Source organism: Betta splendens, chromosome 22 (genome assembly GCF_900634795.4).
Source record: "Betta splendens chromosome 22, fBetSpl5.4, whole genome shotgun sequence".
NCBI classification, from domain to species: Eukaryota; Metazoa; Chordata; class Actinopteri; order Anabantiformes; family Osphronemidae; genus Betta; species Betta splendens.
In genome coordinates this window covers 12,411,832-12,436,993 of record NC_040900.2, presented here as the reverse complement: position 1 = coordinate 12,436,993, position 25,162 = coordinate 12,411,832, and the positions used below count along the sequence as shown (strand labels likewise).

Here is a 25,162-nt window from a genome sequence, read left to right as displayed (position 1 = left end):
CAACTCAGCAGCACTTGCTAACCTGAAGACCATGAGTCGGTTCTCCTTCTCATACGACTTCATCATCAGCTTCAGCAACTCACAGTAAATAATCACTAGTAAATAATGTCTTGGTTTGAAATGTTTGGTTCATAAACTGCTTATACTGTACTGTATGTCAACCTTGAATTAATAGACTTAAAGAGGGATTAGCACCAGAAAGTTTTTGATGTGATGCGGCAGTGGTTCAGGTTCCAGGTTAGGAGGGAATCAATTATGCTACATCTATATGTACTGTATGCAGATGTGCGTACCTGTACCGTGGTGGATGACCTGTGTTTCCTTGTGGTGGTGGTGGACATCATGGTAGTGGTCTCGATGAGGTTGGTGGACATTTCTGGGGCCAGAGGCGTGGTTCTGGCCGAGCCTGCGACGCTGGGTACGTCCCCTACCAACCGCACGCTTCCACTGATCCTAATGTTCGGGTTCCCCTCTGCAGCCATGTTCAAAACCTTGAGGCCGTTATAGTAAAGGCCCGATAGTTGGCCCTGGAAGGGTCTGCCGCGATCACTGCCCCCAATCACCACCGTCGCTTGAGTGTTGAATATTGTTAACTGCCGACCTGAGGAAAGATCCCAATGTAAAAGCATTTTACTATAGTATTGGCCTGTAGATTTCAAACAGTAGACTTTACTTTCATGTCAGTTCAACCCGCACAAGCAGTTGGACTTTCTCCTGATCAAGTCATGTTCTGTGCTCGTCTGATTGCGAACTCCAGTGATGAAGCTTGTTCTTTGGGGAAGTGGAACTAAAACTTTGCACTGAAAAAATGCAAGTCTGCTTTGCTTTGAATCCTATCTACAGTATGTGGACAAAGTACAAGTTAAAGCAACTATGGAAAGAAAAACAATGTACATTTTACTGTACAACATTTAATATAGTCAATCAAGAAAGAGAGCTCAGCATTTAATGTTGAGATGCCAGTTGAATTTGATTTAATTAGGTCTGACCACCAGTGAGCATCAAGAAACCACTACAATGACATGCACACACACACAATTCAGATAATGACAGACTTCTTCTTCTTACTGCCACTGTTTATTTTTCATTTAATAAGGAATTATTAACCATTTAGTGGTTCATTTATTTTCATTTAGGACTTCAGTTATATATTTCTCATTGTCAGTTGCATGCATACATTATATACTAGTCTACTGGTTTGTAAGTAATAAGAGGCATTACTATAGTCTGACATCATACAGTAACACGCACACGTACAGAAACATGTTGGTTTGTTACCTTTCTCTTGTAGCCACTCTTCTACTGGTCTGGCATATTTGAAAGGAATTTTCTTATTGGCCATTTGATAGCGCTCAATGTCGCTGTTCCCTTTAAAGTTTAAAAAGACATTTATGATCAACAGCATCATCTCCCCAGAAGAAAAGTCTGTCCCACTTTCTAACATTTACAATATGTTTAAATGATGTTATCTGAGGATTACATGTTTATTAAACGTTTTTTAGTTATCACATCATACAGTCTCTTACAGAAATTTATAAGGATAGAAAATTGTGTAAAACAAACTCTTAAAAAAAGTAAAACTTAAAACGCTCCAGGACGTCAACTTCTCCAACACAAAATACCCACATACTATAATTTTACAGTAGCAGCAAAAAAGCAAATGTTTATTGCAGCAGCTGTGTGTTTTTATTTATTGAGACATGTCCTAACATCACATTCCCATTAAACCCCCATTAGTCACTTGGCCACAGGTAAAAGTGTTGATGTACGGTACTAGTCAATGCCCAAGTTTATGGTGTCTAAACACTAGAACCTGACATTAAACCTCAGGCTACCAAACGTCTTAGAGCTCCAGCATCCAGTGCCTACAGAAATTAGTTATTGACACATTTTTTCAGTCGATAGTCATAGTCGGCTGTAGCTGAGTTAAACACCAGCATCCATGTTGGAGTTTTGTCGTTCAATCAGTAGTAATGTGGCCTTGTCAACATGTTATAAATTAACTGATGAACTGTGTTTGTTAAAATTTCAAGAAAATATAAAAATATATATAAGACAACACAGGCCTCAGAGTCAATGTCACAATACAACATCGTCTGACTACGTGCTGCATCTGACCCATCAGATCAGTATGCAACATGTTGGATCCAGTGATATACCACCAGAAAGAAATGGTGGCTGCAGGTGCGTATGTTACACTACATCTGGCTGCAAGGTGCAGTTCCACGGTCGACCAATAGAGGTCCAGAGAGTTACAGAGAAGTAGTCAGTAGAGACTTTAGCACTGACATAAAAATTACAAAATCACAACACACTTTGAATGCTGACTGATACCAGACGTGCTATGACTCAAGATTACAGCGATAAAGATGTAAAGTGAAGTTTTGAGTTCTTCGGGGGTCCTACCTGATGGAAAGTGCTCGTTAATTGACCAGTTGTCCACCTGCAGAGTCGCATTCCCACCGTTCCTGGTGAAGCGCACCACGTGGTACTTCCCATCATTCACTGGGGTGCTGCTCTCCTGCACACTGATATCTATGGTGCCTATGTTGAACGTCACTCCAATTTTTCCTTGTTGCTGCAAGAAGACACGTAGTAAGTACAGTAGTATTTACAATATTGTGTCAGTTCATTAGCAGACTTTGGTTACTGAGGGTCTGCTCTGGTGCATCACGTCTCCATTTGTCCAGTTTTAAACAAGAAGGACACTAAACACGAAACTAAAATCATGTAGACATAGTGTATATAGACAAGACACACTGAACCCAGCACCAACCACAACGTCAATGTTCTGTCCAATAATAACAATCTGGATCTGTTTAATCACAATGACAACTTTTCTTCAAATCAGGTTGTGCTTCCTATAAATGAAAGGTGAAGATGAGGACTCACTATGTGCAGCATGAGATAGTCGCCCAGACCGGGCGCGCTGTCGATCCGGACCAGGATGCCGTCCTTCAGGGAGGTGCTGAAGCCCACGGTCAGCCTGTCGGTCCTGGTGCTCGGTCGCTCGTTGGCCGGCCAGTTGAACGTGATGAGGCCTCCTCCTTTGCCAAAGATGTACGTTGTCCCAGCTGAAGAGAACATGAAGAGGTACAGTGTGTAAGTATCAACGATAAACAGCTTCGACTCCGAGTATTAATGCTCTGGATGCTGGTTGTATGTTGGTTGTGTGATATACAGTAGCTCTTTATGCTCGATAAACTGAGTCCTACAAAGCTGATAAAGAAACTTTATTATATCGCAACAGTCAACATACAGTAGAACAAACAGGACATGATTGACGGCGATTAGTCCAGGTAAGAGGAAACGGGAAATGATGTCAGTATATCGCACCAAAAACAGGATGAACACAGTATTGAAGCAGTCGTGTTTATAATAATCTGTGTTGACGCACATAAATCCTCGTTGTCCTGAGGGTCAGAAAGGTCAGCAAACTTTGTCACCTTCTGTAATGAAAAGTTCTCCTTAAAAAAAGTCTCACTGACTTTGATTTCAAAAATGTGCAGATGAGCAACAGGTTGGTCTCATCTATGACAACAGTGAGGCTGCCAGTAGGATTAGACCAGAGCTTCTATGTGCTCTACGCTCTGTGGACACAGACCAGGCACGTCTGTCTCTTTCTGACAGGATCACTCTTCAAATGGTAAAGTGCGAGTTTGGATCCAGGGCCCCAGAATCCTGCCAAATGATTAGAACCTAGAAATGCTCCAGATCATGAATGTAGGACTGTGACTGTACAGTCGTGTTCAAGGGTCTTTTTTATAGGGGGCATACAATAACCACAAGCCTGTTAGCTGAGCAGAGGAATCACGTAAAGAGGTTTTACTTTATATTTAATTTCTATGTACCTGTCATGTTACCGGGGAGGTTTGAGGAAACCTATTCATCCATATAACAAGCATAAATAATACTGAGGATGAATCTGTCACATCCACTGGTATGCGTTGGAACTTACCATGAGCTCCCTTCAGGGATGTTGGAGCCCTGTACAGGGCTCTGGAAGGCGAGGAGGGATATGCGCGACGCTGCTCTGCATAAGCGTACGGCTCTGATGCTGCCGCCTTGGGTCCGGATGGCGTCCGGGACAAAGCCGCGCTTAGCGTGGACGCAGCAGAGCACCCTGACATCAGCCACCACATCCAGGCGGTCTGACAGAGCACCATGAGACCCCGCAAAGGCAAAGCACCGACTGGGCACATGATCACGAGTCGAGCGCTTCAAAGACAGAGCAGCTCAGCCTCACGTGTGCCGAAGGCTTTAAAAGAAGACCAGGCAACGATACAGGAGGACAGTGAGCCCCTGTTGGGTCCAGACGCCTCACACACATGCTGCCCATCAAAGTAAAGGGAAGTTAGACTCCAACATGTGGCCTGTGGCCAACTCAACTCTTCTGACTTGTAGCTCCACTTTCCGCGTTCGTTACCTGCTTCTCAAGTGCTGCCTCTACCTGAGTCCATGCATCCTCACTCTTCAGTCCAGTGCACCTTGAAGACTTGTTAAGTCAATTGAACAACATAGCTGCACTGCTGTAGAAGTATCCATGGAACAGGTTTCCTTTGTTTTCCTCCTTTTCTTTGACTGATGCCCAAATCCTGCAACATCCACTTCAGCGGGAGAGCAGAATTGCCGTGGATTGCACGGCCGCCACGACACGAGAGCGCCTGAGAGGTAGGGAGGGAGAGGAGAGGAGAAAAGGGCGGTGGGAGGAGGAGGAGGTGCTTAGCAGGTGCTGAGAGAAGCAGCAAGGGTAGAATAAGGTGAAGCTCTGATGGCGCTGTAGGGAAACAGGAACGTCCAGAGAGATAAAGAGCGGTGCAGAGGTTTTATTGCAGGGAGCCATTATTTGTCTGTGGGCTAAAATTAAATTCTTTTCAATCTGCCGACACACTAGAAACACAACTAACTAACCTAATAGATGTACAGTGAACCACATTGTACTCAAGCATTGATGTGATGAAGAACAAAACACTAATGAACTTCTGTGAAGAGGTTCCTCCGTTTTATGGTTTTATTTGAAACTTCCAGGGGCAGACTGCTTCGGTTTAGCCTCTTGTTTGTCTCTCGATGAAACAGATTTATTTGTAGAGCTTATGGAAAGATACCAGGATGAGACGGAAGCATCTCAAGGACTGACTCAGAGAGCGGTGAAAGAATAAAGAGTGAACGTCTGTTCTTTATTTTCCACCCTCCAGCAGAAGCAGCAGCAGGCTTCCTGCGAGGTTCTGGTGGAGGAAGCTTGTCCGGGCGGTTCTTGTAGGAAAAGACGCCCTTTGCTATAAAAACAGTGACAGGTCCTGTCTGAATCTTTGAGGTAGTGGGCGATAGCAACACAACGCTGCCATTAAAGACGTGCAGAAAAGCCCTGTCACATTACCATAAAGGATGGCTCTCAGGAGTTATTAGCCCCTCTAATCTCAGGACACTCAAACGCAGGATGGCTCTGTTTAAATGACCTGTCCACCGTGATGCATGGCTGTTTTCCCCGTCCACTAAATAAATGCCAGCTTCTCCCGTTCGCTTCTTGTTTCTCTCTTGCCCCCCCCCCCCCCCCCCCCCCCCACCACCTTGTGCCAGATTAATGCAAGAGGAGATGATGAGGTGCAACACAACAACCAAGGCAGATGGTCAAAGGAAGGTCAACAAACACATTACGCCTCGCTTATCGGCAGCATTAACGCGCTTCCCTCCAGCTCCTCGTTTTCAGGCTGCACCTGTAAAAAGCTGACAACAACGTAGACGCGTTCAACTTCATCTCCCGTGTTTTCTAATTACTGCCCCGTGGATCCAGGCTGGTCCGGGATGAGGGTCCACTGTGCATGAACACAAAGCCGATGGTCAGAGTAAAGGTCGAGGGATCGGTGAGAATCGTCTGACAGTAGGTGCAGAAGGAGAAGAGATACAGAAGCAGTGAAGGGGAAAATGGACTTCACTGATTGCTCTCATTTCCTGTCTGAGGAAATTCGTCCCTTAAGACCTGAGTAATTATGTGCAGTCTGTCTTCCCCACACACATAAAACTGTATGAATACATTTTGTTCATTATGTAAACAGGTGGTGAGGACGTGTCCGGTGAGGTAACGAGGGAGCGGGGAGTGTTTTCCTGTCCATCCGGAGCCTCTGAAGAGAACTGTATGTGGCTAATGTTACACGGTGCACGTTACTTGTAGAGAAAGGGGGAATCCACACGTCCAGGCCGAGATGAACCATGTGTCAGACTCAACACATCAGCCTCATCAACAAGCTCCAAAGAGCACAGGTGAAGGTGTGTGGGAAAAATCCTGGACCACAGTTCTGGAGACTTATGCAACTAAAGTACAGTAAATCACACTCACGGACAAAGTGTGGAGGAGAAAATGAACAAACCCATTGTCGATGTATTGTGAAACAGGCTGTTTGCAAGTGTTCTTTGCCTCGTCTGAGTCCTCTGTGTATTTACAGAATTTCTTGAAAAGGAGGTGGCTTCACTATAGGCTGCTGGATCCATGGACCACTACCCATCAGTCCATTGAATACTTCCCTGGTATGCTGGTCCTGGTCTTCTGGTCTCGGCCTTCTGGTTCCAGTCTTCTGGTCCTCGTTTACGGGTCCTGGTCTCTTATCCTCTCCTTATCGAAGGCACCTCCTTTGATACTTACCTGCCTCCACTCTTTGTTTCAGTGCGTGTTCAGCCTCTGTAGTCAAGTCTGAAACTCTGTTGATTCTTTCCTCTTCTCAATAATGAAAAGAAAGAAATTGTAAAAGAGATGGTGTCACCATTTTCTTCTGGTGTACAAACTACGGGAAATGTTGGATGGTCGGACTCTCACCTCAAACCTACAGTATTTGGGCCACAGCAATGATGCAACTCTGTATCAATAGACATTTGCCTGTTTCAAAGGAAGAATTAAATGGTGTGTGTGTGTGTGTGTGTGTGTGTGTGTGTGTGTGTGTGTGTGTGTGTGTGTGTGTGTGTGTGTGTGTGTGTGTGTGTGTGTGCGTGCGTGCGCGCGTGCGTGCGCGTGTGTGCGTGTGTGTGTGTGTGTGTGTCTATTGTTGCAGACCCTTTGAATTGGAGGAAGCAGAGTTAGACTGGACTCATTTCATCCCAACTACTGAAGCTTTCACCAGTGATATTTATAGAACGACTCATGTCCCTGAACTCTATGGGAACACATTTGATTTAAGTTTCTGATGAGAAATGAAGGAACAAACTGCAATAAAACATGATGATCAAAGGAAGCAGCTTCATGTTTGTGTGTTAGGGTCGTATAGTGTCAGCACCGTCACCTTACAGGGTGAAGGACCAGCGTGGTCCAGGAGACGAGTCCTCCAGCTCCCAGTCAAAGACTAGTGTGTGTGTGTGTGTTGTATGTTACAGGTTGTTCGGAACAATACACACAGGCTTTACTATATTTAGCAGTTGTTTTTTCCCATGGCAGCGATAATGATTTCTAGTTACAGTATATTCAGCTTCTGACTGTTTGTAGGTCCATGTATTAGTTCCTGCTTGGTGCAGGTTTTTGTTGTTAGTCTGCCTGTACGTGTACATTTTGCCGTGCTGTGATTGTTGAGTTGTGGTGCTTCCTGTCTGCCAAGGTGTCGTACTCACGGTCGTTGCATTGTGTGCCTGTGTAGGAGGTCATGGAGCAGTCACAGGTGTAGTTCTCCCACTGCTGGATGCAGATCCCCATGTTGGCACAGGAGTCTTCCTGGCAGGTGGTGCTGGGACCTGTGGAAGTGCAGACGTCCCACAAACACACACACACACAAACATAAACTGCAGATTCAGTAAACTGAACCCAGAGGACCTGGTTCGCCCACCTCTTGTCAAAGCAGTCGCTTTTAAAGCTGTTTATCGTTGATTTATTAGTGTTTTCTTATCATTATATAAACCTTCAGTCTCGTCGCCTGTAACTCAGTCGTAGACGTCCCAGTGACAGAACTAGTGCATCCAGAGTCAAGCTTGGTAGGAAGTGCCTTTATGTGATGAACGTGTTGGAGGCCCTTCACACATTTGTGGTTCTAGGAAGGCATGTGGGTAACATTGAAATAGTCTAAGTAGAACTATGAGCCTCATCACCAAGTGGCAGTGTGACAGTGAAACGGACCTGTATTTCTTGCCACTCTCCAACAGATGCCAGATTTGTGGAGCGTATGACAAACACAGATTGTCCCACCTCGGTTGTGGAACTCCCGTTCGATTGTTCTCTGAGGGCTTCACAGAACAAGTACACTGGACTCTATTTATTAATAATGAAAACAAATGTACCAGCGTCTTTCATTATAGCATTTAGTGGGAATCTACTTGGCCAGAATGTATCAGCAGCTGTGCATTTGTGTTGTTTAACCCGTCGTCTTACCTGGTAAAATGGTGCAACCTGCTTTTCATAGGACCAGTGCAGCAATATTAACGGTTTTGTTCAGGTTACTTCTTCTGATGCTTTTGGGTGAAATGTTTCGCACCAGTGCAGCGTCACCATCTAGTGATGGAACAAGGTGCTGCACCCTGAGAAGTGTCTCAATAATCATGTAATGAATGTTTGTAATGACATACGAGTAATAGATGGTGATTCAGTCGAATGACTGATCAACTGATCATGATACATAGGCAAAAGAAAAGAAAGCATAAAAGCACACGTAAATGAAACATCAGAATGTCATGGACAAGACCAACAAATGGTGATTGATGAGATTTTATTTTTAAAAATTAATTAACCAAGCATTATTTTCCTGTAGTACATACAGCAGAGTGAATAACATTGTTGTCACAATGAAGAGGACATACATTGCACATAATGTGACTTAAAGGTCAGCAACACATTCATTTTTTGCTAAGTTAATGTAAAAAAAAAAAAAAAACAGAACTAAAACTAAACACAACAAAAAACTAATGGTCCACTCAATGTCCAAGTGAATGATATGGCAAGAAAAGAGCATCAGTCAGAAATGGTTTCCATGCAAACAGGAGCGGGTTGTGTCTGCTGGCCCAGAACCCAAAACCCAGCTACAGGACTGTGGAAACATTTTGTCCTCAGTAACATTTACTTACTCCTGCAAAATGTTTCAGCAGCCAGCTCCCATGTTGCTGCACAGTTTGTATGAACAAGTAGAATTGAACAGAACACAAGTTAAAGCCTTTGGCATGTGTGAATATTTTGACGTGTATTGCCTGAAGTCAGAGTGGCCTGTTATGACCCTTCGCTGCCTGAACCTGAACTAGGACCTCATCCTGGTTCACAGCCTTCACAGCATTTTTCTGGAACCTGTAATTCACCTAAACCAGCTTAGCTTAGTAATTAGCACAATGAACCATGAAGTTGTCATTATGCACCATTATGCATTATGTAATCCATCTGTCTTCCTGTGCTTTCAGGTACCAACATGTTGACATCTATCCTGATTCAGGCAGAGAAGGGTGTTGCAGTCGTAGTTTGGAGCCGGATTGAAAGATAAAGAAAAGGAGACAATGAAAAAGAATCATGGTATAAATGGAAAAGCTAGCGGATTAGTTCGGCTCCGTGTGATGCCACCACCTTCACTCAATACTGTGTCTGAACAAATCATGGAAGCAGATTTTCTGTAACTACAGTGTTTGTGAGCTTACAGTAGATGATTTTAGAAATAGGCCTGTACAGAGTTGATGTATTTGCCACATGGAAGACAGACAGCTCCAGATGCTGTTATAGAGGTGTTCACTGTTATAACAGCAAATCTATTGAATTTACAAGATTTTAAATATCGAATCTCCTCATCCAACATCTATTACAGTATTATTATCAAAGGGGCGCACGTTCCAAGAAATGCAGGTCAACGGAACTCAATTTGTAATCCATAATATTAATAAAATATCACGCGGTGCAAAGTAAGTATGCAAATTTGATATATCCAGCTTCATATATGGCAACATTTGGAATGAAACTGCACAATATGAAACTCATTTGAAATTAAACTTCTCTACAGACAAAACAATCATTAACCTTCATTTGCCCTCAACAATAACATTTATGGAGTTAGTGCCACTGTCGGGGCAATAAAGTTGGAAATGTACCCTAAATAATTACTTGTTTGTAGCAGTTTGGTAAAATATTATCAATTCATGCACAGATTTCCAGATATACTGTACCTCTTTCTAACACTGCTTGAGAACAGCCAACTGCCAATGCTTGCTATTCCAGGTAGTAACAATAAAATGCTAAGTATATTTTTATGCAATATTTTTTTCTTCACTTCCAAATTACGGCAATCACTTCAAAGTAATCAGTTGCAATTTTAGGGAATTCTGTAACAAAACAACTTCTGGGTAATTACGTAATTACTGAGCTGACATGGGCCAATTTCCTAAAGATCTGTGAATTTCCAAGCAACAGTTGTATAAAGTAGAAGCTGGAGCTTAGTGATGGATCAAATATGTTAAGGTAAAATACTTCATAGCTTCTTCTTATATTATACAGTAATAGATTATAGTATAATGTCAACGTGTCTTAGTACCAACACCTCTGTAGGAACATCTTTTACTGTACATTTATGCTCAGGAATGTAAACATTTACAAAATTCACAAACAATGAAACTATACAAACTCAAATGAGAAATAAATGGAGCAACTGGCAGCATTTAATGTTACTGCACTGGCGAAAGCTGCTCTGATGCCGCCGTCAGCTGACGACCAATGTGGCCGATAACATGATGCAGGTGAGGAGGTATTTACTGTTTGGCCTGACTCTAGCAGTAAGTAAGTGAGGCGATAAGTACAGGTAACAGGATTGAGGGCCGTCCGTACACATGTGAGGCTGTGCAGCTACTGTTTGCATTCTGCAGGAAGAAAGGGCTGCTGGAGCTGGAGTTGAAGCTGGACTTTGTGTTGTAGTCTAAATCAGACTGGGATGTGAGGGGCGGTGTACCTTCGCATCCACGCTCAATCTGGCCACTACGAAACAAAGCGTCATTGAGCAGATCTGGCAGGCGCCCGTTGAGGTCCACAGAGGCCAAGCAGCCCTGGAAGCCTTCTCTGGAAGCCACCAGCTTGGGCAGGTTAGTGTACATCTTTGGCCCGAGTCCAGCAATGAACAGATCGCCTAAGATGGAGAAGACAGATAGTACAGTGCATGTAGTTAATGTAATAATGCTCTAGATGTATCATTTCGAATGAGCTGCTGTTAATAGGTCCAGCAGAAACACCTGTTATTAGACAGTTGGACTCGTCAAGTCTGCCTGTAAGGATCACATGACCAGACGATAATGAAGAATGTATCTTGGCAGTATTTCTAGGTTATGGTAACCTGTTTAATTCAATTAAGTTCTGTTTCATTATAGCACCAATTCACAGTAAAACTCACCTCTAGGCACCTGACAAAGTAAAGTTTAAGACATTCTATTAAACCCCAGACAGAGTAAGCTTCTAGATTTAAAAACAAATGAATGCACTAAAACCTAGATCAGAGTCTTTAATGACTAACCTCAGACCTTCTTGCTCACTTTCTACTTATTACAGCTTCAGAAGGTGGTCACTGATCCATTTATCAGGCAGTAACTGTTAATAAATCCCGTGGGTCAGCCTGTGAAGGTCCAGTCTGATCAGACCAGAGAGCCTTATACCTTTCAGGTCCAGGTTCTTGGCCCCATTGATGCTCTGAACCGTGGCTGTGTCGTCAACTTTCAGCGTGTGGGTGTTGCTGTTGTCTCGAGTGATGGCCACGTTGTGCCACTGGTTGTCATTAAGCGCCCTCTGACTTTTGCCGGTAATGACGTTTGGCCCATTCCCAAGGTCAAAGACATAGTGGATAAATCTGCAACAGAAAGGCTGCGAGTAAGAACAAGAGAAACTGTTCATTCAACACTTACCAACATTATATTTCTACACATCGACTACAGTGGGTGGCTCGTACTGATGTGTGGTGGTGGCGGCAAAAAAGCGTAAATGCATGTTGGACAACTGAGGTAAAACTCACAGTAAAGCCTAGTTTATTAAAAGGAACAACAGTTTTACGGACCCATCAGCCCGACGCCGCTGCCTCTGTTCCACGGTGTCATCAGATATGATATAAACTGTTATATTTACTGTAGTTAGAGATGTATGTGGTCACCCACCAACCACAGGTTCAATTCCTAAGTGTCTGAAGCCCAAGTTGGTGAGTTGTTAAGATGCCTAACAGCTCTGTTGTTGGCGTTTGAGTGGTGAATGAGAAGCAGACTCAAAGTGGTTTGAAGGTCGAGAAGCACAAACCATTGACCCTTTACAGAACCATCAAGGCTTCAGCACACAACAGATGAACGCTGCCGAAGCAAACCCACCCCTTCACCAGCTCCACAGCGATGAAGTCGTTGCCATCGCCAGAGTTGAACAGTATGAAGCCGTCAGCGAAGGTGGTCTTAAACTGGAAGAAGAGGTGCATGGACGTGTAGGCCTGCAGCGTGGCCAGGCTCAGGTAGCTGCTCTTGGATTTGAACGTGACGGGGTCGGCGATGATGGAACGGATGCCGAAGCGGGCGTTAAGCACACAGAAGTCAATGTCGCCGTTCTTACACAGGTCAATGTAGAGCATGCCGTTAAATCTGGGGACAGAACAATACAGTCTGAACAGGTCGCACTGGTTGTGGTACAACCTTAACTAACTGTGGCAAGAAAACCCAGACCGTTCATTAACTGTAGAACAACATAAAGCAGCTCATGAATCCAGCTTCTGGCAGTGGTGCGTACCTCAGGCTCTGCAGGTGACCGATGAAGCTGGACGGGATGCTGGACAAAAAGCGGCGCTCCGTCACGATGCCCGTTTCGATGTTGTGGAACTCCAGACGAGTGTGGTCTCCAACCATTTGGCCTGAAGACGGGGAGGGTGGAGGGGATGGGTTGAAAAGAAAGACAAAAAACAAAAAGAAAAGAGAACGCTGTCTGACACTAACACAGAAGGGCTGATTTAAGGACAGATTACAGTCACGGTATTAGATGGATGGTTACACATCTACACACTGATGCTATCAGTTCCTATCGGACACACAACAGCATGTTATCACACCTCTTCAAGCATGAACCAAGTTGATGTAGGTAAGTACCTTCTGCTACATCATCGTCAACCGTTAGCTTGTAGGCTTTGCCCCGACGCACCACACGCACTGTATGCCATTCATTATCATTGAGCTTTTGTCCAGCATACAGCGTCTCCGGTCCCTTGCCTGAGAACAATGGTCATTCACAAAGTTAAAGACATCCTGCGTCTAAAACCAAACCCTTGTTTTCCCACCAGCCGTCGTCAAATGATTGGTAATCGGCCACCAGCAGCTCAGTGGCTTGAACGTAGCTTTAAATGGGTTGTTTGAGACTAATTCTGGGAAACAAGGGTTTGGTTTAATCATTGAAAAGCATCAAAAACTGTGACATGTGTTCTGTTATAGGAGGCAGCCAACAGGGGCAGAGCTCTAACAGCGGTAGACAAATCACTAACAAGTTAGACAGTTACTTTCAGTTTTTTACTGATGCACATGTTCCTTCTTTACATCCTATCCTGTTTCCTCTTCTTTTGGTGGCTATAGGCTGATACTGTCTCCACTATTTAGTTCAGTTGTATTTAGCTCCAATTCACAACCAACGTAATCTCAAGGCTGGTTTACGCTATTAAATAATGCCCACGTAGATCCTGATCCAACTGGACAAGCTTCTATTAGTGTAACACAACATGTAGCTGTAGTAGGATTAGTTTCAGTTTCCAGCTAAATTAAAGATGGAAGTCTCTATCTGAAGCTTTGGTAAAGACATGTACAGTTTACTTGTAGAATCTGTGAAGGCTTAGTAGTAGATTGAGAAAAAGACTTGACAGTGATGCTGTTTGGCGTTTTAGCTGCTTTACTTGTTAGTTGAGATGTGTTTGGGGCGTGTAACATTCTAAATAGCGCGTCATAGCCCAGGTTCTGTGGTTTAGTCAGATATTCTTCCATAATTATGTTTTCCACATGCCTCCCTGAGGAAGAGGCGTAGGAGGAAATATTCCAATAAATATAGTGCTTAGCTAAAGCAAAGGTTAAATCAACCCAGTGTCCTGAAAACCTGCCCCTGAATCAAACGTTGGTTTGCTCCAACTGTGTGGGAGTGGGTTACTTTATGGTTATGAAATAGAATGTGTTAATATTCAGTGGCCATGTTGGCCAGTACACTACACAAACTGAACTGAGTTCTGTCTGACTTGTCTGCTATATTAAATGCACTATGGATTTATTATTCTGTACACTTCTACATCTTTATTTGATGGACTTGTTGATTACGATTTCATTGATAACATATTATAATCATAGATAATCCAGATAAGGTAAAGTAGACTGGACACCGTTTATATTGTTAGCATTGTAACATCCTTAAACCATTTTCATATCATATTCTAGGAAAAGACATTCTTATGTCTACAATATACAGTATTACTACAGTGCAATGTGCAATATTATAACATTTATGGATGTATTGTAACCAAATAAGCAGAATATCCACATCAATGGTCAAAAAGTAGTGAATAAACTATCAAAACTAGGAATTTCTATCATTTTTCAGTCATTTATAAATCCTAAAAAGCTACAAAAATGTGCTCACATGATATTCTGACTATTATTATTAAAAGGTGATAGGTGGTTATATTATCTAGTAGGACATACTGTAATGTTGAATAAAACGGCCTGAATATTAGAGAAAAATTAATCTGGACAGTATGAAAAGAAGCCACGATACCATCGTTACCACCATTCCATTTAACATTGACTGAGGCTATTTTATCAAACCCTCCACCTGATCGGTCTAAATGAAGGTAGTCAGTGGTGAACAGCTTTCATTTTTAATAAACATTTTCCTTTTAAAAAGAACAGAATAATATCAACATAGAAAGCAAAATGAAACTTGAGTGTTAACTTACTGGAGTTACAGTTTATCCTGATACAGTCTAGATGGGGAAGAATAAATGACAGATGAAATTGCATCCTTCAAGGTTACTGCTGCAGACATCCAAAAACAAAACGTCCACCCTTCCGGGGACGCACACATGCGTGTATGCAGCCATTTTATTTTCTTACAAGTGTTTAACTTTAGGCCAAATTAATATCAAATAGCTGATTTTAGTGTAATAGAAAGTAATTCATGGATCGAGCAATAAAACCGATCAACAGATTTTTGTGTTACCCATGTCACCAGATCAAAATGGCCACATTGGTACCAGCTACATAAGTTTTCCAACCCAGCACTGATTGTTTGACTTTTAATATTCAGGTTAGAAAGGTCAAAGTCTCTGGCTCCAAAAGCCTCTGCACCACTGGCGTGGGACAGTTCTCCACATTAGAGCCACGGACCTTTGAGACGTGACTGATATACATACAGGTACATATATCAGTTTGTTTATATTTGAGGGATGATAGAGAGATAAAGAATCATCGAACAGAGCCACTGATGCCTGATTAACAGCTGCTGTAGCTGTGGAGACAGTGAGAGTTGGTCACCATGTGTCTGGTGTTTTCATGTGTCGTCAACCGCAACAGAAAAGTGGGAGCAAACAGCCACGATCCAATCAGCACCAGCACCATGCAGAGGCACCGGAACCCCAGCCACTGATTTGACTCCTGTCCTGCAGGTGTATGTGTGGCTCTACAGCTATGGTTACAAAGCTGCAGACATTATGACCTCACGTCATTTTATTAATCTGAAGGTTCATATGTATGTGTATGTAAATATATACTAGCTTCAGTGTGTAAGACAAATGTACTAATGTAATTTTATTTGTAATAGGAATTTTGGCATGTGAATACATTTTTTATTGTGGTATTTAATTAGCAGTGTTTGCAGGTATTGGGGGGTTGCAGCCAGCTGTAGGTTTTGCTGGGCTCTGTTCTCGGGCTGTTCACCTGACGGGCCGCAGGCTTAAGGCCTTTGAAGGGGTGAATACCATCTTTTGACAAAGCATGATGGGAAATGGAGTTGAACGTTAAACATAAAGATAAAACACTGAGAAAAGCATAGACTTTAATAAAAGACAGTATCATCAGCAAAGAAAACAACCACCCAGAACAAGAAGGTGACAGAAAAATGAACTGATGTCAGCCAGAAGAAATGACGTTAGTGAGAAAGTCAAGAAAAGTCTTTAAAGTCCTGTAGAATGAAAATGAAAAGGCAAACATGAAGGAATTCACCTCTTAGAAAGTCACAGTACACCTTTTAGCAATAGGGTCTAGTATCTGGAGACTATAATGTGTTCATTTTTTGCTCTGTGACTCTCTTAAATAATAAGAAGATGGATGTGATTATGCTTTGTCTATTGTTAAAAATAAGCTAAACATGCCTAAGACTGAAATAACACACAGCAAATTACTTAGTTGTATTTAGTATGAAGCTCATAGTTATTTGTTGATAAAGTAACAGCCATGCACAAAAATATGCAAACTGTGTTTTCTACAGTCTATAGTTATAGTTATAGTATAGTTAAAGAATCATAGTGAAAAGTAACTGAGAACTTAAATAAATGACAAAAAGACAGAAACAGGGTGAGAGGACAGACAGGTCACCACTCAGTGGTAAACTGTCTCATTGGAGGTGGAGATGTGGAGGCAGATGGTGAGGTGGGGCTGGGCCATATACGATACCTAGGTTGACTGTGAGTTTGACTCGACCCCCATCCAGCTCCAGCCTGAGCGTGTCAGCTGACTCCTGGGAGGTGGTGGCCATGAGGAGGCCGTAGGCCCTCTGGGAGCGGAACCGGAGCGAGACATCCTCCGCTTCAGTGTGCATGATGGTCGGCATCACCACCTTCATGTACATGCTGCCGTCGTATGAGAGGATGGAGGCCTCTGTGGGAGGAGCGCAGAGAGGTGTTAGTGAGTCCTGCTGGGTCTAGAGGATACAGGCCTATCTGGACCCTTTTCAACCACCAGCCAATACGTACTGTATTTCTGAGACTTACTCATAAGTTCCAAAACCACATTTTGGCTTTGGATTCAGTCAGTGTGTTCTGTTTTGTCTTTCATCTGCATCTACAATATATGCCTGTACTAGCAGAGCCATCCCATCCTTTGGTTAATTGATTCTGGTTGTGGTTCGGGGGTTCTGATTTCTTCCTCTCCCTTCCAATCTAGTCCTGCTCTGGTGATATAATTACACTCACGGGCTGGTGAGTTACAGTAGATCAGCATCTTACTGCTAACAGCGGAGCAGGCAGGGTAAGGATTAGGGGGTGTGGCTCAATCATGTGTTACTGCCCCTTTAAACAGTGTTGGTGGCTGTTTGCAATAAATCAATCAAATGCAAGTTTTTGTCCTGTCACAGTAACTTAATATGATGAATGGACTAATAAAATGCTGAGACACTAGGTGACCTTTAAACATCCTTTGGTCATTTCAGCTGTGTGATTATGAAGTTCCAGCAAAGAGTCAAAGGTGGAGACGGTCTATCTTTCTGGGAGGTTCAGTAGTTTGAAGATGGAAAAAAAAGGTTTAAACATTAAATATGGACAGAACCAAGAGGAGGAACTAAGGTCTAAATGTTTCAAAGGGTTAATACTAATCAAGTATATTACAGGTAGTCAATGACATCAGTGACTTGTCATTTTTAAAGCATAGACATGGTCTAATATATTAGACAGGTTATGTTTAGTAACATAACCTGGTTGTGTTTACTATGATGATGGCGTCATAATCATCACTGTCTGTTTTCTGTCCACGTGCAGGTGTAGCTTCTATACAGTATCGTTCACTGCTACAACCCCATAACCTCCCTAGACTTAACTGATGGCCACTGACAGCAATTAGACTGAGGCCAGCGAGGGTCTTTCCATCCTCTAGGTCTTAATGGAACCATTGTAAACCATAACCTCACGCTTGGAAGTTCAGACCCCAAAAACCTGAAGATCATAAATTAATCCCACAACAAAACATCTCAGCCTCGTGAAAAAGACGAGTGATGCTCGAGTGCAAGTGTTTAGAATTCACTGGTTCAGTTCTGGCCACAGGCCACTCATCGGTCACGGCATTGGTTCTGACTTCTGCGCCCCCACACGTACATGTACACACCTCAAACCCAACCCACTGGATGCTGAAATCACCATCTACTGCTGGAAGGCAGCGTGGAGCATGTACAGTACTTATACAGTAGAATAAACAAAAGAATCCAGCAGCTATGGGGGGAAACTATTTCAGTTACAGTACACAGAAGAAGGAGGGTGAAGGATAATGTAGGAAAATAATCAGTCCCCACAAACTTGGACCAATGTGTAGCTGGAAGTTGTTCTGTGTGATGATGTAAGAATCAATCTATGACTTATTTATTTAACAGGTTCCCATTTGTTCATGTTAATGACAAATCTTCCATATGCACAGAGATACGTTTTGTAGCGAAACCATATAAAATAAACCAATTTCATAGTTGGTTTTTCCTCTGGATAAAACTTACAGTAGGTTGTTATAATTGGACCAACACATTATTGTATGAGATAATGTCCACCTGATGCTGCCTTTAGGTTCTACTGTGAAGAACCCTGGTGTCATCTTTGATCTATTTTTTCGGTTAGCCATCTGGAACAGTTCTGGTTCCTGTTTCTCAGCTTGAATCCACGTGTCCACATGTGACAGATGTGCTGCAGACACAGTCTGGTGTTTTGGTGGAATCTGAACTGTTCACATTTTGTGTTTCTGCAGAGGCCCAACTCAGTGCACCCTACCTCTCTCACAGGTGCGGGACCAGTAGCCAGTGCCGGTGCAGTCGCAGATGAATCGATTCCAGCCTTCCTTGCAGGCGCCGCGGTTCTTGCAGGGGTTACTCTCACACTGCTTCCCCTGTTGTTTGTTGCACGAGGGTTTGATCCCAGCACCGTTTTGAGCCTCGGCGATCTGACGAATGTCTTTGCTTCGACCGTCGATGAAAAGGTCGCGGATGCAGCCAACGTAGCCGTAGTTGAGCATTGCCGTCCAGAGCTCAGTGGGCAGAATGAGGTTGGTGCGGTCAGTGGGAAGCCCACCTAGATACATGTCCCCCTCCAGGTCCAGAATCTCACTTTCTCCACTGGCTGTGAATGGAGTCCGTCTGCTGTTTACAGAGATGGTACCTGGTGGGATGGAGGAGACAACATAAAGAACAAAGGTGGATTAGAAACTAAATTGTTTGATTGGTTGAACTTTTGCTTGTCCTGTGCTTATTAGAAATAGTCAGGGGTGCTGCTAGCAGTTGTCGGCTAAACTTTAGCAAAAGTGTGATGCTGTTGATAACAAGCTTGTGATTTTGTGCAGAAGCTGCAGGATTATTTGTTTTTACAACAGCATATCAGTATTCAGTCAAAATTTCATTCATTTAATTTCAATAATGAAAAACGTATGCTATTGAATTAAAGTGTGGCACCTTTTAGATACAGATTGATTCTGTAAACCTGTCAGAGTGAGAGCTCCTTACTTGGATTGGAAAGTAGTTCGAATGAGCGCTCTTACCGCTTATGTCCAATATCCTATCTTGGACGTAGTTTGCCTGTTTTGTGAGCTGGCGTCAGAAACGGTAGCAGCTTATGTTCTACAACTTGTAATATAATGCAAGAGACATTTCTTATTGTGTTTGCGGGTTGTATAGCAGCTGCGAGGACAGTACATAGAGTGTTGGCTATGAAAGTAGCGCTAACATTACACTGCAAAGGAAACTCCGTGAATAAACAAGCCTTTCCTTTCCTTCACAAATAATAATATTAATAATAAAGTTGGCCTCTGTGGGTCCCCCCCCCCTTAACGGCGCCCCTGAAAATAGTTACCAAAATGTCTTGGACTTGGGTAAATACTTATGGCATTCAAATCCCACACTGACCTGAGCGTCCATCTCTCTGGATGTCCACGTGATACCACTTCCCATCATTGACCTTCGTCTGCGTGGCCTTCACCTTGATGGTCCCCGAGCCCATGTCCAACAGCAGGTACAGGCTCCCATCCAACAGCTCCACTGCAAAGAAATCCACCTAGACAAGCACAGTCAGTCTGTTTGGTTAACAATATGACAAAGTATCTGTCAGTTCAGTTATAAGTGTAAAATGAAACAGCGTGATCAGTAACTGATGTAGGAATCACATGGAGTTTAAGTCAGGCGGACCTTGGTGTTCTTCTGGCTGCGGGCCGCGTCCTTGCGTTCTTGGGGTTTTCCGTGGGTGAAGAGGATCAGGCCGTTGGGCTCGGTCGTGAGGAAATCGAAGGAAATGGAACCCATGCGCTTGGTGTTCCACTTGGGGAGGCTGATGTAGGCCTCGGGAGTCTCGAAGGAGATGGGGTCCAGAGTGGCCACGTTCTCACACTTGTACGAAACCTCACCCTGAATCTTCATCTTTGGATCCACGATTCGAGCCAAGCGGGACAACTCCAGTCGGATGTCGTTGTTCTTATAAACCACCTGTAACAGGCCAAAGGTTAATGATGACTGTGGATGTTGTTACATGTATAGTAGCACATAGAGCGTTCATATATTTCTGTTATCTGTCTACTGAAACTAAGGTGTGTGTCATATAAAGAGACCTAGGTTTTCAAATCCTGTCTCAGTCCAACCAGGGACAATAAAGGCACATTTCACCTCAGCTCACGCCAACCTGAACAATATTGTACAGTTTGTTGTAATGTGGTAGTTATGTTATGCAGTATGACACAGTACCCTTTAATTAGACCAACTTCATTACTGTAAGTTTACCAATTTGTTACTATGATGTGGACTTGGAGCAGTCAGCAGAAAACACTCTTGATTCTGCCCGATTCCGCTTTTGGGGCGGCTGAATGTGTGAAAGGATGAGCCTGTAGCTGTTTGTGTCTGATATGGGGAGACAAGAGCATCTAAATGGAAATCAGGTGACATGAGAGCAAATGGTGTTCCAGAAATGTGCTGTGCCTTGGCACCAGCTTTACATTCAGCCATCACAGCTTTATATTTAGATACATTATTGATCCCTTGGGGAAAATAAATCATCTCATCTGCTGTATTCACAATGGAAGTGAAAAAAAATAGATTGTTGAAGGAGCTGGAGAGACTCAAAGCTTCACACACCATCATTCATCACTCTAAATCCCTGTGGCTCAATGAGTACAGTTCAGTACTCATACAAATGATCCTGAACTTACTCGCTGTAATGGAACCAAATCAACGCTTTAGAAGTCTGTGATTTCCTCATTGGATCTCAACCACAACCACAACCATTAACACAACCACCCCCTTCTCACAACCCTGCTACGTCAGGGACTGGCTGATAAAACCTCAGCTTGTTCTGACTTTTGACTTTCATGTGAAACCCGTGTGTCCCAGTAGCAGCGGTTCTCACTGAGCCAGTTCCTGATCAGACAGCAGAGGTTGGGAATCTGCTTCATTTAAAGACTCAGTCCAACAGTTATTAGGCAGCAACTTTGACTCTTTGTGAATGTTTTAGTTTTGTGTTGACAGTCACACAAAAATGGACTTAACTTTAAAACTCTTGATCTGACTTTCATTGGAAATTTTTGCATAAATCATTTGAACAGATTAAAATACCAATTTAAATCAATACAGGATTCTACTAAAAGATCAGTTGTTTTATTGCAACTTATCAAAAAATGTTTCATGACACATTTGGTTTTAGTAAAAAAAAATATATTTTTTGTGTTAAGTTTGTATTTTGTACGTGTCTTACTATTGTTTTACTATTTGCTGACATCTAGTGGCTATATTAAATATTACATCCCAGAATAAAACAACGTTTGTCAGAAGGGTGAGACAACAAAACACTGGTCAAGTGTCTGTTAAGATGGTGGTGGCAGTCACATGACACACATTATATAAAGGCACTAAAAGTAAACCATGTTTGTATAATAAAGTTTTTCAAACATTTACTGTTTTGACTCTATTTAAATATTATTAAAGTCTATATAGAATCAGAGTGTAACTTTGTCCACGGTTTAGTACAAAAATAAGTGCAACTCCCTCTGCAATTTACTGCCATGGTAACGAAATGCAGCTGGCACTTGAGGGAGGAGAGCCTCCATCAGTGCTCAGATCCAGCTGCTAGGTAACAAATGAACGTGGGCTCTGTCTGTCGTCGACAACCCTGTCGTCTGTGGCCAGCTTTGGTGAACGAGGAAGCCATCCGGCCGTTTCCTCCCGTAAAATGCCTTAAGCTGCTGTTGTCAGCCTGCACTATCAGCCTCTATCCACCACCAGCTGAATGAAGGCCACAGACCAAACCCAGCTCCATTAATACAGACACAGTTTACAGACACAGACACTTCCTGTAGCAGGGAGAGTCCTCTCAGTGATAAAGAACTAATGAAGGAAAGCACTAAGTGGCCAATCTTTTATCATCGCAGCTCTAGACACTGTCAATAACAATGGGAGGATGGAGTGAAGAAGGGGGATGTGTGTGTAAATTGAAATGTGCTGAAGCGGAAAATTGAAGCTCTTTTTTCCTCTAATTCTCTGGGCAGACAAAACACTGGCTCCATACATACACAGAACTCCATCCTTTTTATATTAATGCCTCTGCTCAGGGTTCTGTCTGAGACTGCGGCGATGGCTGAGTGGGCAGATGAAGGGGACCGCCGAGATTATCGATAACCCACCAGCAGATTTGACAGGAAATCAACTCGTCCCTTAAGGTGCTGGGATGGATGGAAAATAAAAATAAACCTCTTCTCTCTTTTTTTGTTCCCTTCCTTTTGTTCCATCTATCACCATTTCTGCTTCCATCCATATATCTCATTCTTCCACTTCTATGCAAGAAGCAATTGTTCTTTTTGTGCTCTGACTGAACATAAACGTCCCAAGCTTTTCAAAATAAAAGCCTCATTTCGAATCACAGACTCGGGACTCCATTATGTATAGTGACCAATTTGTGTAATAATAACAGTCAAACCTCCCACTTTTTAGGAACATCTATTCACAAATGGATCAAACGGTGCGGGTCCATGGGAGGCGCCGCAGCCACAGGCCTGAGCGCTGCATCACGGAGGAGACTACCGCTCTGTGCAAACTGGATCCGTGTCTGCAGAGGGTCAGACCAGGCCACACACAGGCCCCTGCTCTGCTCTCTACACTATGACAGCACCACCTGGGGAGGCCGCTCTGTGGCGTGGTGACAACCTGGACGCCTCCAAAGCAGAAGAATGAATCACTGCCTCAGAAAGAACAAAAGTGACATCACATCATTAATCATCCCTGGAGCCTGTGTGATTGTGATTTCTGGGAGAACGTGACCTGGGTGTAGGGTCAGTAAAGAAAGCCTGTCAGGCTCCACAGCGTCGCTCATATTAACATACTGTCTGTGTGTTCGTGATGACCTTTTTCCGTGACATATAAGTAAACTGAATCATCCACCATCCGTTTGAACCACGACTGAATTCTCAGGCGTCACCTAGACGACGCCGTCCACCATCTTTCCCACATTCTCCCGCCTCCCATGAGATGCTGCAGTGTGGAACCTAAAATAGTGCAATATTCACTCACAACAACCTGGGAACATAACCGCAGCAATTACTTTAAAAGCGCCGTCTAATTTAGGAAACAATATAAATGTAATTTCCAGCTTGATGCGTGGCTGCAAGAGATTGCGGCTTCATCAAAGACGCGGTTCATTTAGACGACAGCGTTAACGCACTCGTCCACCTGAAGGCACCAAAACATGGGGGACGCGGCGAGGAGTGATCGGGGTGATTCCTGGAACCAAAGCAGCCACTGCAGCACATCATGCCGCCACTTCACACGTCCCCTGAAAAGGGCACAATTAACGAGGCTGATGGTTGGAGGAGGAGTCGCAGGGGGTGAGGGTTCACGGCTAATGGGCCTGAAGTGAAGCCAAACTGTGGGATAAATTCATGTTCTGCAGCCAACTTTTCTCACACCGACGAAGCTCAGGTTCAGATGGCGCCATCTCACTGCCACGTAATGAACTCCAGCTCAACAATTAGATTTAATTAATATATAAAGAGCTAAGGCCAGCACAACACTGGTGCGCTAGACGCCACCATCTCATCCCTCCAGACGTCTGCATTGCCCATAAATCTGTGTCGAGTGACAATAGACATGCACTGGATAGCGTTTAGCAGATGAAAGAGAGCAATCTGACAAACATTCACAATTGTGAGACGGAGGGTTTGGAGTGTATAAGTACATCAGCATATTGGGTTTGCTTCTCTGTTGTCACATGGCTCTGCCATGAGATGCTGCAGTACCCGGTACCACCACAGGGTGGCATCACGGCCTCGGCAGAACACACTGAGCCCGAGTCCTGCTCAGACAGTCCACTGTGCTGAACACACTCATATGATTAATTAGATATAATTTAATGACATATAATGACACGTTGCTGACGTGTATGTGTGTGTACGGTGCTGAAAAGCTTGTTATCTCATTATGCCACATTTATTTCCCTGATGAAGAAAAATACGTTTACAATACAAAAACAAACTAAAAACAAAAACGTGTACGTGCTTTGTTTAATTCTTCTCACGTGATGCCTGTTTGAAGGACAAAGGTCAATAAAGCTTGTATTATATGTGGATGCTGATTACTTTGATATGAGGCTCTCTACTAAAGCAAGCATGCTGGCAGATACCTCAGCATCTGAAGAAACTGGACTGGATGAAAAGATTTAAAATGAAACAGAAGACAATTAAAAGATGCTACAGAAACACCTAATGATCCTTCTCTTGCTGGGTAGAAGCGAGCACAGCAGTGCGTTTGCTCATCCTTTGTGTTTCTTTGTTGACTACAGTGTGCAGGCGCAGCCAGAGGCCCCAGTGTGAGTGGTTGATGGAGGTGTAATGACAATGACAATTACAGCAATTATGTGTTATTGTAGGCCATTATGTATTTTGTAGGTTTGGAGATGTAGGCTTTCTCTGTAATTGCTGGCTCATGAAAGGCATAATAATGACGGGCCAGCCAGCCACAGGGGCTACCCAGGGCGACCAGAAACTGATGCCATGGTAACAAAACATTTATCCATACTGCCGCTCTGGAGATGGAGGACAAGAGCATTGGCAGCAGGCGAATTAGCTGTAAAAGGCAGGAGAGGAGGACGAGAGAGTGCTGGACAGAGTGGGAGCTGGCAGGTGTGTGTGTGTGTGTGTGTGTGTGTGTGTGTGTGTGTGTGTGTGTGTGTGTGTGTGTGTGTGTGTGCGTGTGTGTGTGACTGTAGGAGAAGACGTATGGAGGAAATGTTGCTGAGGCTGCGGCGCTTTCAAATAGAGGCTT

The 25,162-nt window shown here is 43.4% G+C and overlaps 1 protein-coding gene across 18 annotated transcripts in view; it reads right to left on the bottom strand.

Moving 5' to 3' along the window:
- The window catches only part of nrxn3a (neurexin 3a), a 78,412-nt gene that overhangs the window by 11,429 nt on the left and 41,821 nt on the right, over window positions 1-25,162 (bottom strand). For 10 of the 18 annotated variants that reach the window (XR_008693765.1, XR_008693767.1, XM_055506064.1 and 7 more), the window contains 15 exons: window positions 20,054-20,347; window positions 19,775-19,922; window positions 18,651-19,034; window positions 16,582-16,785; window positions 14,868-14,894; window positions 13,030-13,149; window positions 12,677-12,797; window positions 12,271-12,531; window positions 11,575-11,765; window positions 10,881-11,054; window positions 7,591-7,710; window positions 2,893-3,074; window positions 2,407-2,578; window positions 1,279-1,368; window positions 294-601 (listed from right to left, as the gene is read on the bottom strand). Coding sequence is in view for 14 of the 18 variants with exons in the window: in XM_055506064.1 (XP_055362039.1) it covers window positions 294-601; window positions 1,279-1,368; window positions 2,407-2,578; window positions 2,893-3,074; window positions 7,591-7,710; window positions 10,881-11,054; window positions 11,575-11,765; window positions 12,271-12,531; window positions 12,677-12,797; window positions 13,030-13,149; window positions 14,868-14,894; window positions 16,582-16,785; window positions 18,651-19,034; window positions 19,775-19,922; window positions 20,054-20,347 (2,796 nt within the window). In the remaining 4 variants the exon portion in view is untranslated. The remainder of the gene's footprint in view (window positions 1-293; window positions 602-1,278; window positions 1,369-2,406; window positions 2,579-2,892; window positions 3,075-7,590; window positions 7,711-10,880; window positions 11,055-11,574; window positions 11,766-12,270; window positions 12,532-12,676; window positions 12,798-13,029; window positions 13,150-14,867; window positions 14,895-16,581; window positions 16,786-18,650; window positions 19,035-19,774; window positions 19,923-20,053; window positions 20,348-25,162) is intronic. The other 8 variants (XR_008693766.1, XR_008693768.1, XM_055506065.1 and 5 more) reach the window with 2 other exon arrangements.